Source organism: Podarcis cretensis (genome assembly GCF_951804945.1).
Source record: "Podarcis cretensis genome assembly, chromosome: 2".
Lineage (NCBI taxonomy): Eukaryota > Metazoa > Chordata > Lepidosauria > Squamata > Lacertidae > Podarcis > Podarcis cretensis.
In genome coordinates, this window is record NC_137171.1 from 28803151 (window position 1) to 28817411 (window position 14261).

At 43.2% G+C, this 14261-nt stretch overlaps 1 protein-coding gene across 7 annotated transcripts in view; it reads left to right on the forward strand.

Annotated features, from left to right (window-relative positions):
- BAHCC1 (BAH domain and coiled-coil containing 1) overlaps positions 1-14261 on the forward strand; it is a 118072-nt gene that overhangs the window by 21578 nt on the left and 82233 nt on the right. For all 7 annotated transcript variants that reach the window (XM_079965314.1, XM_079965317.1, XM_079965313.1 and 4 more), the window contains exon 2: positions 788-1206. In XM_079965314.1, coding sequence (XP_079821440.1) covers positions 1041-1206 — 166 coding nt within the window. In that variant the 5' untranslated portion in view covers positions 788-1040. The remainder of the gene's footprint in view (positions 1-787; positions 1207-14261) is intronic.

Sequence of the window (14261 nt, forward strand, 5' to 3'; positions counted from 1 at the left end):
ATTTTTTTTTTCCTCTTCAAAATACCCTCACCCCACCCAAAATAACTTGAAAGGCAATTGATCGAAGCTTAATAAATCAGGATGGGAACACACACACACACCCCTTTTCCACTGTGATGAAAATAACGACGCATTTCGTCTGGTTTGGTTTGCCCATGGAAGAGAGCAGGATAGAGGACCCAAATACTATTGACCAGCTCTGGAGAGAATCGCTTAGCAACTCAAAGGGGGTGGGTGGGAAAGGGTAATAATCCAGTGATTTAAACTCGACATACAACTACAACAGGCAAATAAAAACTTAGCCATTCGGGAAAAAGATGCATAATTCCATCTTCGTTCCCAGCCCCCGCTCTCGGTTCCTGGGCGCCCTGGGGTTTTTTTTTTGGGGGGGGGGTTTCTTTTCTCTTTTTTCAACACCTTCCCCTCCGTTTCTCTGCCGGGGGAGCCGCGCAACGCGCAAAGGGGCCGAGCTACAAGCGCCGAATCGACGGGGGTCTTACCTCTCCCAAATAATTTTTAAAAAGGGCTTGCTGTTCTCTGCGATAAATCCGACGCTCGCTTCGGTAATCGATAAGGATGGCTTGCTTAATTGTGTTGGGAAGCCTCCTATTATTTAATTTTAAAATAATAATACTAAAAATCACCAGTAGCCTTTCGCTGCTATGGCGGGGAAGCCTTGGGTTCCGTGCGCTCTCGGATCGCCCCCTTTCCCCGCTCACCTCCTCCAGTTCCCGGCTGCTTTCTCACGCTTTTCTCCGCTCTGTCCCTCCCCTTCTGTTTTCTGCAGAGAATGAGGCTGGATCCCCGGGGCCAAGAGAAGCGGAGGAGCCGCGGAGGGCTGCCGCCAGCCTCGTGGTGAGAGCGGGGAGCCCTCGGTCCCCGGCGCCTGGTGCGCTGCGCGCTGCCCGTTCCCCTCCGCGGAGGGGGATCCGCCTGCCCGCTTGGCCGCCCGCCGGTGCCGCTCGCTCGCTCGCTCTGCTGGCCTCCCTTTCCTGCTGGGGCTTCGGCGGCGGCGGCAGCAGCAGCAGCGCGGCCCCGGGATGGATGGCCGCGAGTTCGCGCCGCCGCCTCACCTCCTGGCCGAGAGGGGCCACCGCAACAGCTCCAGCCGCCTGGCTTCCTCCGGGCACAACTCGGTGCAGCACGCGGGGCACTTCCAGCCCGGGAAATACTTCCCCTCGCCCATCTCCATGGCTACGCACACAGGTCAGTGGGGGGCACCGGGGTGAGGAGAGGGGAGCAGAGGAGGATCGGGCCTGGGAGGGAGGGAGGGAGGGAGGGAGGGAGGGAGGGAGAGGGGGAAGGGCCCGGTCACTTTTCTTCCTGGCTGCAAAAGGGTCTCGATCGCCAAGGGATGGGCGCGCAATTGTGCAAAGATTATATATTCACTTTAAAAAAATATATTGCGTCTTGATCTTGAGGCTGATCGATCCTTGCTCGGGTTGCATCCGTGCAGAAAGATCTCAACAGCTTACTTAAGAGGAGCTCCCCCCCCCAAAAAAAAAAAGAATTGAGGGGAGAGAGATGTTGCAATTAATAGATTCACCACTGTAGACCGGCTGCTCTTTGCAAATGCCCTTTCCGCTAACGTATTTTGTTTCTTGTTTCCGTTTTATTAAGCATTAATACTTTCTAAATTTTTAATTAAAAAAACAACAACTCTTGGAAAGAGGGGGCACGGGGACAAACAAAAGCCCTCAGCTGGCCTTTGATTGCATGGAGGGCCGGGGCAGAGATTCCATCGCATGCAGAAGCCGAGGCAGGCATGTTAGAAAGGGGAAATCATCATAATTCAAGAGGATTCGGAGGGTGGGAGGAGGGGAAGAAAGGAGGCACGGTTTTCCTTTCTTTTCCCTTTTTTTTTTTTTAAACATATTTTATATGGTAGAATGGGGGGTTCTCAAAAGTGAGGGGGAGACGGCCCTTTTGCCCTTGGCTAATAATTCATAATGATGGGGGCGCACGTGCAGCTCGGTTTAGTAGATGTGGAAGAGGAGGAAGCTGTATATTTTCTCTCAAATCTGGATGTACCAGGCTGATAACAAGCGAAATGCGTCCCGTCCGCGCTCTCTCTCTCCCCACCCCCCACCCCTGGCAACCCACATATTCCTTACAGTGGAGTCTTCCTTTTCTTTTTTAAAAAATTTAGTCATGGGGGAGAAGTGGTTAAAATAAGGGCCTTTCCACCCCCTACCCCACCCCCTTAGTAGTTGGAACTGAAGGGAATTAAATTCCACAGAAGAGAAGAAGGGGTGTGTATGGGGGGGGGGGAGAAACCCTTTTTCTGCATTAACATCCTTAAGAAATTCTATTGCCTGAACAAAAAGGCTGTTATTTGCCAGGGAAGGGTGAGCACCCAGGAGCCGGCTATGCTCTTTCAGATTAGGGGTAGCTGTATGTGCAGGGTTAGCATTAATAGAGCGGGTGGTGTAAGACTAGAAAATCCTGTTTCTATATAAAGCCCTGAAGTGTCAGGGTGAGAATGGGTTTGCAGTGCATGTGTTAGCTTTAACAAGTGCTTGTGGTATCCTGCTAAAGACACAAAGTTTGGCAAGAAAAATCAGAAGTGGGGGGGTTATATGTGCCAGGAGATGGTCTGTGGCATCAATTAGTTGTTTGGGAGAAGGGGAACGTACCAAATAGAATCTATAGGGGCTAGCTAGCTAGTTTGCTGGATGTCAGGACACACAAAATTTAAACATCCACTGTATCCTAAATGACCCAACTCCAAAATTAAGAATCTCGTTGGAGGTAAGAACTATACCATCTTGGAAGTCTTCATTAACATCCTTGTATACAATGAGGAGAAGGGATTTAAACTCACGAGGCTTGAATGCAAAAATTCCCTGGATTGGAATTTTCCCCGAGGAAGGAATAAGAAAATGCTGAGTAAGGGAATATGACTTTGTATATTTTGCCTTTTGTTTCTGAGTATTTGTAGTCTTTTTGTTTGCGAAGGGTTTGATTTAGCTGTACTGGATTTATTTTTGGAAATGACATTGCTCTTATCAGGGATAGATGGTTTGGAGTTAAAAACATTTTGTTTTCACTGTGAATGTTTGAATTTGTTTTCAGTGTAACCTAACCAGACTCTATATTTAACCCAAAGTCGATAAATGTATTTCTGTCCTCAAAGTTTTTGTCATATGGTTGATTTTCAAATGCTGTGGCAGCCTCTGAATATGTAGTGAGACCTTCATTTTGTGTATGTTGCATATTGGCTATATATTTATGGTAGTGGGGATTTAATCTTAGATTTACAAAGCCACACACAGCCAATTAAGTTTTGTTTACAAGTTACTTTAAACATCAGAGCAAAAAAGAAAAAGATGTTGCAGTTTTTATTTTTCTCTAAACTCAGCAGTCACAGCCATTGTTGTTAGCTTGATGAACTGTGAATGCTAATAAAATTATATCTGCTTTAATGGGATTACAATTAGTACATGGATTAAAAAAGATGGCATGAGGTAAAATTATCTACTGGGAGTGCAACCCAACGTTTATTTATTTATTTGTTTAAAAATACATACCCAAATTCAGAGTTCTTAATGGACTTTTAGCACGATCAGATTTAAAAAGTGCTAACAAATGTTATGTGCAACACAAGTTACTTGTGCTTTATTTGAAATAATTGAATCGTAGATTTGCAGGGTTTTCTCTAGGCTTTAGATTTTATCCCTTTTCTTTAAATAAAATAGAAGATGCTCATTGGAGTGAAGTCGTCTTCTTTTTTTAACCTGTTAGGTTCAAACAACACCAGGAAAGAATTTTAAAATGCAAACCCAGGCAAATTGGATGAGGAGTATGATTGGTGTCAATCATTGTGCTTTTCTTCCATAGTCTGGATTCAATACCCCTTGTCCTGCTTCCAAGCCATATGAAACCCTTCTGTTGATCTCTTTTATTTTTCTATTCTATTGTGGGGGTTTTTCTTCTAAAAAATGAGAATTTTGATTAAGCTCATAATTAGAAATATGGGGAAGGGATTCTGTTCCTACAACCTCTTCTCCTTTTGAATGTGTGCTTTTAATGTTTTTTGTTAGGTGGATTTTTTCCTTTTCCTTTTCTTTTTTTACGTTCAAGAAGCAAACTGTCAATTCCCATAGAATAAATTATTGATGGAATCTTGACACTGATGCACAATTATAATACAGGGAAAGGCCTCTCCAAAACCAGAGGTCACAATATGTGAATATACAGGCTCGGCTGTGCTGAATCTTTGCCAGGTGCTTTTCATTATTATTGTTGTTGTTGTAGCTGTTGTTATTTGTTGTTGCTGTTATTAAGTCTATAAAGGATGGTAAAGTCTGCCTAAGGTTTCTTTTTCCTTTTACACTTGGAACAAGCAACACACTTATCTCCTTGTATCATTTAATAGAGGTAGGCAAGAGACCTTCCCGCTTATATATAATATAGTTAGTTTAATACTTAGGGCTTTAGTCGCTCAAAAGAAATAGGTTAGGAGGGGCCGGTTCCGTTCGTAAGCTGCGTTTCGGGCACCCACAACTCTTTGGGCAACTAAAGCAGAAAAAAAAACCGAGCACAGAATTCCAAAAGGCCGGATGCAAAGCAAATCCACTGGGAAAAGACTGGAATGCAAAGTGCTCTTGCAAGAGTGCGCTTAATTTTTATGTCCACTCGGACGAAATTCCACAAGGCATGCATTCACCGTTCAAGCATATATTCCAACACTCCCTTCTCTCTGGAATTCTTTCCCCATGGAGATCTGGTGTACCCTCCCTATTCCTTTCCTCAAACAGTTTCTCTCTCTCTCTCTCTTTCTCTCTTTCTCTCTTTGAAACAACAACAACAACAACCTGGCCAAAGAGACCTTGGATTTTTTTTTTTTTTGAAGCTAGCTTTTAGCGTTTAGCAAATTGTTTTTCTTAAAGCAGAGTGCTGATAGTTTTATAATCCTGCTGTAGAAATTTTATGGTAAAGCGCTGTTATAGTAACCTTGTCACAAAAGGTGCAATTAAAATGTTTTGTCTCATTATTTTTCGCACAGCATTAGATTTGTGTGTTTGCGCGCGTGTCTCTAATGCAGATGGTCCAAAGTCAAAGCTGTGAAAAAAAATTATTATTATTTTTTTTTTAAAAGGAAGGAAGGAAAGAAAAGGATATTAGCAGCATTATTCATCATTACTCCTGCCTGGAGCTGTTTGGATTTTCACATTGCGGTTGACTCTTATTTGGTATGCAAACGAAAGTCCTACCAAGAGTGAGGACTGGTGGAAGGAAGGGAGGCCCAAATGCTATCTGTATCCCCCATATCTGAGGAAGGTAGTTGCACGCCATTCAATGCCCCCTCAAAGGTTGGCTGGAAATACTTGCTTGAAATAGCTTGCGCAGGTACATGAGATTAAAAAGAACCAATTGTAAGTAATTGACAGGGAAAAGAAAGCACGATAGCTGCCAGGAATGGGCTTATGCTTCCAACGAGCATAGCAAAGGACATTTCTTATGAATGAAAACCGTCGCAGCGGTCCTAGGCTGGAAATTTTCTTGGGAGTAATAGGGTGGGGGTTTGGGTTGTTTTTTTTTGTAGATGTAGGTACTGTTAAATCCAGTGATAGGAGGAAAGACAATAAATTCCTGGGGAGGGAGACTCCGTTGCAGGATTCACCCCACCCTACAGTTTCCTCATCTGGCATGCTTCCCCTACCTACCCCTCTTTTAAAGAAAATACATTTTAGTAAATACCTCATTAACTATCTAACACCAGTGGATGTTTCTGCAACACAGTTCCTAGCATTAAATAGGTGCTAAAGGAGTTACTGTTCAAAGGCATGTTCTAAAGACTCTAACCATCTTTACTTATAAATGACAAGTAGCATGAGACATCAAAGGCAAGGCAGAGATAACAGCAAGGAACTGCCAGCGCTGATCTTTTGCACGGGAACTGCAAGGCGCACATGGTTACACAAGGTGGTTACGATTGTACACGAGAGAGGGAGAGGGAGAGAGCGCACAAAAATTAAAGTTCAAATTTGAAATGTACATTATCCCACTGGGAATTGCTTTGCCATCATGTCTAATTATTCATATAAGAGGTAGATTCCCCCCCCCTTCCAGGAGCAACTAGGCGCGCTGTGTGTGTGTGTGTGTGTGTGTGTGTGTGTGTGTGTGACTATGATGCTAATTTAGAGGCAAGCCAATATTTCCACATGCAGAACACGTTTCCCAGTACAAAATTTACACCACTGCTTCAAAATGGGCCTTAGCCTCGGAGCAGAAGAGGCTGTTCAGCATATGGGAGTCCAAATGCGAAGAAGGTTGTTTTAAATAACAGGCAGAAGCCTAAAAATATCCCTTCAGAAATATATATATATATGAGAAAGAAAAATGCCAAACCCTAGAACTGAAAGATCTAAAAATATTCAGGGCTTTGGCAAGGCTCATGAAGTTAAATAAATTATACAAGAGCCATTCATGGGAGAGACTACTTTCTCTTACAGGAACATTGTTCAAGCTAATAAAAATTATAATTTACTAGCCACCAAGCTTTTCATGAGTCTAAATTTAATTGGTCAGGCTTCTGGAGTCCATCATTTCCTGCTGGATTAGTAGATTTGTATTGGAGTTTTTGACATAGCAGAGAACGAAAAAAGACAGAATCATGAAATGGCATATTTCTGGGCGAGCGCACAAAGCGGGTGGAGTGTGGGGGGGTGCTGCGTTGCTTCCTCCTCCCTCCATCCTCCCCCCACCCTGCCCTACACCCAGCAAACTCCCTCTTTTATTCCTCCCTACCCCATTGCATCTTGAGTAGCTTGGAAAGGTGGGAGGAGACTTCAGGTGTTTTTTTTGGGGGGGGGTTGTGCATAGATGCAGGGGGTATTAGGGACGCGAGAACGCAATTTAGATCTTCAGAGCCCTTTGAAACACAGCACAGTTATTTTAATTTGATAAATGATCGGGCACCTTTAAGAGTGTGTTTGAACAATCAAGATACACTTCAGCAAGTTGATAGGATGTATGCTGTCAACTTGCATATGCCATTAGCGTAGACTGCACGCATAAATAATGTGAGAGCACAGCTCCTCTCCCTACCCTTCAATTCTCCATGCGCTACCCACTTACAAAAGAGCCCTTTACCCATTAAACCAGGGGTCTTCAGAGCCAAAAAATCCCAATATTTCTGGCTCCCCTCTCTTCCTCCTTCTTAAGGACAGACTGTTCTAGCTGAGTGCCTTTAAAACAGGAACATATTAAGAATAATGAATGTACCAATCCACTTCAACCAGGGTGTGTGTGTGTGTAGAGGAGACAGACAGACAGAGAGACCCTGTTAGCTATGAAAACTGCTTTCTTATCATCTCAGCACAATTCTCGTCCTTTTCACTGTTTTGCCTGTGGTATGTAAAACTGCGGGGTTGGGGGGGGGTGGAGTGTGGTATATGTGTAAATGCGTAGGGGGAGCTGGCATTTAAAATATGGCATGTAATAATTAATTAGACCCAACTAATTAACACCAATCATTCCCAATAAATAATAAAATAAAACCATCAGTTAGCTTTGACTTATGGGCGAACATCAGAAAAGGCTTTTGTGATAATTCATAGGCTGCTTGGTGTGTGTGTGTGGATCAGTGAAACTAACACAAGAGGGTGCAGAAATCCACCTGCCTTCTTCGGTCAGTTCCTTCGGTCAGTTGTAAGCCAGCTGTATTTCAACTTCAGGGTTTAATCCACTGGCCTGCCTATCTATCTGTGTTTGTAGGTTAGGATTGTGCAAACTTGAGTCTTGCAGACCAAAGCGAAAAACTTGTAAGGCTCTTCTTGTAAGGCTCTTTTTGTCAGTCTGTTTTGGAGTGCCATCTTCCTCGCTGTATCTCTCTCTCTCTCCTGCAAGTCAAACTTAGAACAATTCTTATTTTGAACAGAAAGCTCCAAACCACATGGAGAAAATCCATTTTGGCCTTGTAAACTGCTTTGTAGGCTCAGTGACAATCTAAAAATCTATGGGATGGGGTGGCCACACATATACATGAAGCATCATCTGTATTAGAAGTACAGCATGTAGACTCCTGAAATGTAATTCTTAATTTTCCTTTCTGTGCACATATATGTGTGTCCTTTCTGTTCCTCTATATGTATATCATTCAAATATGAATGCAAGTACTTAACTTATTTCTCACCAGTGATTGAATCTCTATAATCAAAAAGGAGAGGTGACGCTAACCAGAGATTCACAAAACACAGTTGTGTTCTTTTAGAGTGGCTATTGTTCTAAATATCTTGAAAACATAACATAACTGAAGAAGTAAGTAGGCAATTCTAAATGGTTCAGAGGATTCTTATTTCCCTAATTTACCAAAAAAGGGGGGGGGGAAACCTTGTAAAGTGTAGCCGTAATAATTTGTGGTTTATTGATCTGTGTAATTTCTAAGAAAATATCCATTAATGTTGGTGTGCTCTGACCACTTTGCCGCAGAATACATTTAGGGGATTCAAAATATATATACACTTGAATGTTGAGACTCTGGGCTGAATATCTGAGAATCTACTCAGAAAAATAGTGATATAGTGGATAAGATATAGATAAATATCAAAATCCCACAAAACCTTTCTTTTGCATGCTATAGTTTGCAGAGTTTTCAGACTATATCTGAAACTGAAGGCTTGTTCCAAATGTATGCTATAACCTTAAACAGGCTCCAAATATTACGCTTCCTGCATATAGTACTCCTGAGAACTTTATTACCAATAGATCATGTTTCCTGGTGTGTGTGTTTTTTTAACATCCAAAATCTGCAAAAATAGCAAACAAGGTACTTTTATACTTCCAAACCTACAGGGCCAAGTCTTGATCATTCTCCTAAAACTGTTGAAATAGCTGAAAAGTCTAATTAGAGTGTTGTAATTAATAACATATAATGGTAGTAAAGCCTTTGAGCAATTAAAATTCTCTCAAGTGACCAGAAGGGCTATTACGGCAGGCCCACAATCGCCTTGTAGCTATAAGGATATCATAAAGGGAAAATCCTTGAGGGTGGTGAATTTTAGACAGGGGCAAATTAATAAAATTTCCTCTGGGTTCCCCCTGGTACTCTTACCAGTGGTGCCTGCCTCTTTAGGTTTACGCTAGAATGTCATTTCAGTGCTCTGGATGAATACATAAAATAAGAGATGCCACGATAGGGACTGATGTGTCCTGCAAACTTATTATTGTACAAGGGGCCTGAATTGGTTTTCTTCCCCTTGGATATCTTAATAGCGCAATACAGTAGAAATTTCCATTTTCTAAAACCTTGGTTAGCTGAAGCTCGTGACTACCAAAACTCACTGTGGGTCTTCCATGTTAACACAACCCCCACATGTAAATGGCACACCCATTTATTCGTACAATTTGGATGTCCTTCAGACCATGCAGATGAATGAGAAGCTACCGTATAGAATACAGCGTGTGCCTGTTCCGTATATATGCAGCAGTGTGGTTTTTATTCCTGTTCAGCATTCTACGCTAAATAATACTTTTGGACGGTGCAGCAAATTGTTTTGCTGGGAAGGGGGTTTGCATAAGGAACAGTGGGAGTTCTGTGCAGGCAATCTCTTGAGTGTAAGCAAATGGCTGGATGAGAAGGAGATAGTGTCAGCTCTCGTTGGGCTAAGTCTTCCTGGCAAATTGTTTATTTCTTTTGCCTATCAGATGGTTGCATTCAGTGCCAAAGTTGCAATTGTCTCTCCTTCCTTCCCTACAGCTGTCTCAATGGATTAAATTCCAAACTGGGATCAGAAGCTGTTTTAAAAGGGAGGGGGAGGCATTACTGGGAAATTGATGGGGCCTAAACAGGTGGGGTTGTGTACTATTTAAGAGAGAGAGAGAAAGAGTTGTTGCTTTTGATTTTCTAAGACCTTGAAAAGCAGCGGAGAGAGTCCAAGTCACCCAAGGCTGGTGGTAGGATCCCTTGATCTCTCTCTCTCTCACACACACACTAATATGTAGCTGTGTCTCCAACGCAGATCCATTGAGCACGGCAAATAAATAAAAGCAGCTCTGGGTGGGAGTGAATGGATCAAGCGGCAAGCTATCTTGAAACCTTCTATAAAATACTTTTTAAAGATTTCATCTTGGTGATTAGCGAAGCATGGGTCGAGAACACGCATGTACCCCCCCACCTTCATCCAGCCAGTTGCAGCGTGAGATGATAACCCATCATCTTTTATGGAGCAAGCTGGAAGATTTCCCCAAGTTTCATTTAGCTATTTATCATCCTGGCAGGCGCTCTCCCCCTCCACCCCATGCACATACTAGTCCTTCTCTTGCTCCTATCTCTCTGCAACACCCCCCCCCCAAACACACAAAAATATGCCTCTGCAGACTCACTAGAAAATGAATTGTGTATTCTTTTTTTCCTGGAGAACGAAAAATAAAAAGTGTATGTCAAAGTTAAAACAGATTTTGAGATTAACTTGTCTACTCCTTATTAGTGGCACTCCTTCTGAAGCTTACAGAGGATGCAGATAGAGACACATGTGTCAGGCAGAAAGAAAGCAGAATCCTGAGAAACCAAAAATCTTAGAGAATTACGGTTTGAGTAGTTTCATCTGTTTGTTAGCGTTTGTTTTCTGGATCTTCCCAGAGATGCTGTTTTGCCTGCTTGCATCTGTGAGAGATTGGATGGGTTACGGGGCCCGGAATAACTATGGGGCATGTTTTTCACTTGCGGGTATGAAAGGGTTTTTGGATATACTGTACTATCATTCATCCCAAAATTTTGTAGCCCAGGATGTTCTTCTTGGCGCTGCAAAGTGGGCCTTTGGTTTAGCAGTGGCGGCTCTCTCTTTGATGTATTGAAGCCTCCTTGTAAAATTGTGAGTCATCATGGTGAAAATCAGAGGTGTAAATTCAAGCAGTTGCTTGTGATCTAAGCTGTATGTTTGTGTCTGTGGGTGAAAGAGAGAGAGAGAGAAGCAGAGCGCACAACACATGATTAGGACAGGGTTTTTATGGAAAGCAATTGTTAATAATAAAACATTTGCATAGCCTGTTTTATCCTCCCAACTTTCAGAAGTCAGCTTAGTAGCACAGGTGGGATTCACTGAAATCTTTGTGAGGATGGCTGAGGGTGGGGCATCCATTCAGTTTCCTCCTGGGTCCAATCCATCAGTCAATGCAGCTGTGCACACTCCTGTCATACAGGGAGGGGGCAGGTGTGGGGGTTTTTGCGCTGGGGAGGAGGAAATGAACAGAGATCCTGCCATGAGACTGGAAAAGTTTGTGACTTAATGGCTCGGTCCTGAGTTCTGCGCATAGGACGGAAAGAATCAACTGCCGTGTGGGAAGGATGTAACAAATGGCCGTGTGTTAGCGCTGCAGTGGCGAAGGAGATAAAATCTTAAGTATTTGTGGCCGTTGCCCACAAGAGCTAAACAGAACTGCCACGTTTAGGGGCAGTCTGGCAACAGATGCGGAGGGAAAACGAGAGAGCAGGTTTTGTCCCATGTTGGATGCGGGACTAAGTAGACCCTTATCCCCAAACCAGCAGGGCAGTTCTTATGACCCAGGCTTGCCCAGCTGTAGTTACTAAATCTCTCACACCACAGCGGGCCCAGAGTCCACTGGGATGGCTTGTAGTTTTTTCTTTTTTAAGCAGATGTCAAGTAACATTAAAAGGAAAACCAGAGAGAGAGAGAGAGAGAGAGAGAGAGAGAGAGAGAGATGATGAATATTAAGCAAATCTTGCAATTTGGAGGCTGGGGTCCCCCGTCCCCCCCAGTGTTCAGGCACAGAGAAGTTGCAGACTCTTGCCATGCAAATGGCGTTTAAGACTAGGGAGCGGAGGAATATTTCTCAGAAGTCGTTTATCATGGGGGCTTGCAGTGTAACAAAAGCTTTCTTCGAAAATGATCCCTTCATCCTGACAAACCACATCCCCAAGGGTGTGCTTGGACGCAGAGAGAAGGGGGTAGGGGCTTCGCTCCTCCTCCTGGGCTACTCTGGGACTCCCCCAATTCAGAAGGGCGTGGGACAGACAGTGACACTGGCTGGGAAACATCTGTTCTGCAAAATTGCTGGGAATGTCGACCGAGCTACAAGGACTTGGAGAGAGGGCTGTGCTAGCGTTTGGTCTGCTGCTGTGTGTTTTGGTCTGTATGTTGAGGGTGGGGGGGAGGGCGAGCGAGCCATGTGTGCCGTGTGGCGATAGCCTAATTAAATATTAAAACACCCTGGTATTACAGCATCTTTAAAATGTACTTTTCAGAAAGATATTTATGACAGCTCATCTCTGCGAGGAGGGCTGACTCAGCTGTCTCCCAGAAAAGGGGTGAATTCATCCTTGGCATTCAATCCCTTCCTCTGTGCAGAGTTAGGGGAAAGGCTGCTTCCAAGACATGGCCCAGGGCTTGTGCTGGGTGGATGTCTGAAGTGGTCAGCTGCCTGCTTTCCGCCCTAAGGAGGCGAACAAGAGATTCACAGGCAAACCATGGCTGTTTAGGAGTGGTCTTCGTAGCAACGCAACAGGGGTTTACAGATCAGGTTGAAGACCGATAATACAGTGGTATCTTGGGTTACATACGCTTCAGGTTACATACACTTCAGGTTACAGTCTCCGCTAACCCAGAAATATTACCTCAGGTTAAGAACTTTGCTTCAGGATGAGAACAGAAATCGTGCTCCTGCAGGGCGGCGGCAGTGGGAGGCCCCATTAGCTAAAGTGGTGCTTCAGGTTAAGAACAGTTTTAGGTTAAGAACGGACCTTTGGAACGAATTAAGTACTTAACCTGAGGTACCACTGTAATAATAATAATAATTTAATAATTTATTATTTATACCCTGCCCATCTGGCTGAGTTTCCCCAGCCACTCTGGGCGGCTTCCAGTTGAGTGTTATAAACAATACAGCATCAGATATTAAAAACTTCCCTAAGCAGGGCTCAAGACCGCCCTTCCAAACATGGGATTTACTCTGAAATGTCTTGGGCCTAATGAAATATTTTCCTGTGCATCTGGAGGCTTCCTCTTTTTTTTCTCTACCAGCAAATGATGCCTTCCTAGATGTTGGCTTCACACTAGTTTGTGACTCTCTGGGATGCTGGGAGCCGATGCAAAGGGCGCTCCAAGAACTTGAGCAAAAAAGAGAAACATGCAAGCCTTGTTTTAATCTGCTGGGTAATAGCTTAGGATGGACCTGAATGAAATCAGGTACGGCACCTGAAATGTCTCCAAACTAAATATGGGGTGTCGGGGTCCCTGTCAACACAGTTCTTTGATACCTGTGCTGGAGCCTGTGTTGCGATATACAGTGCTTGAAACTGTATTCTTTAAGCTGTTTCGGTATAGAAAAGCCAGATACAATATATCAAAATAAAAGTTTTCGTTGCATTCAGGGATGCTTCCTTCTTTCAAAGTAAACCTGCATAGGATCAGGCTGGTAAGAGTGCCTTCTATATGGACATTCCTCTTTCAAAGGGGTCAGAAGCACTTTTTTAAATAACTTTTTTATTCAAAATTAAAACAAAACGTATTATCTAGAAACATATCATCCTTATCCCCCCCTTTCCTCCCTCCCCTCCCTCCACCCACCCTCACCCCCCGACTTCCCTCAGTTCCAGTCTTTGATTTCTCTAAAAATGCTGTTTTCTGCATGTTACACAGTTGTATAGATCCTCAAATTATTTAGCTGATTATTATCAATAAAAAGTTTGTGAATGTTTATTCAAAGCCAGCCAAGGAGACCAAGTTCGCCTTGTTGCATCTTCAAATACTTCGTAAAGGGTTCCCATTCATCTTTAAAGTCACAGTTATCCTTGTCCCATAGCTTGTATGTCAGTTTTGCCAGTTCTGCATAGTCCATCAATTTTTCTTGCCATGATTCTTTAGTTGGGGTTTCTTCAGTCTTCCATCCTTGTGCTATTAAAACTCTCGCGGCCGTTGTCGCATACATGAAGATGTTTTTCAGCTTTTTTGGAAGATCTTTCCCTACAATCCCTAACAAAAGTGCTTCAGGTTTTTTAACAAACGTTAAATGGAATATTTTCTTCAATTCGTTGTAAATCATTTCCCAATTTTTTAAAATTACCTTACAATCCCACCACATATGATAAAATGTCAAGGGGTAAGAAGCACTTTTAATGCACACCTGTAAATAGCTGGTGGAGTGTTCCATCCACGATGTTTTCCTAGGGGACAAAAAGGAAGAGTTTGGGTTTTGTTTTTCGTAAATCAGGTGAGATGCTCAACTTCAGCATATCAGTGTGCTAAAAATGACTTACTTGGGCATGCATTTTTAAATGGCTAGGAACTATTGTAAGGCTT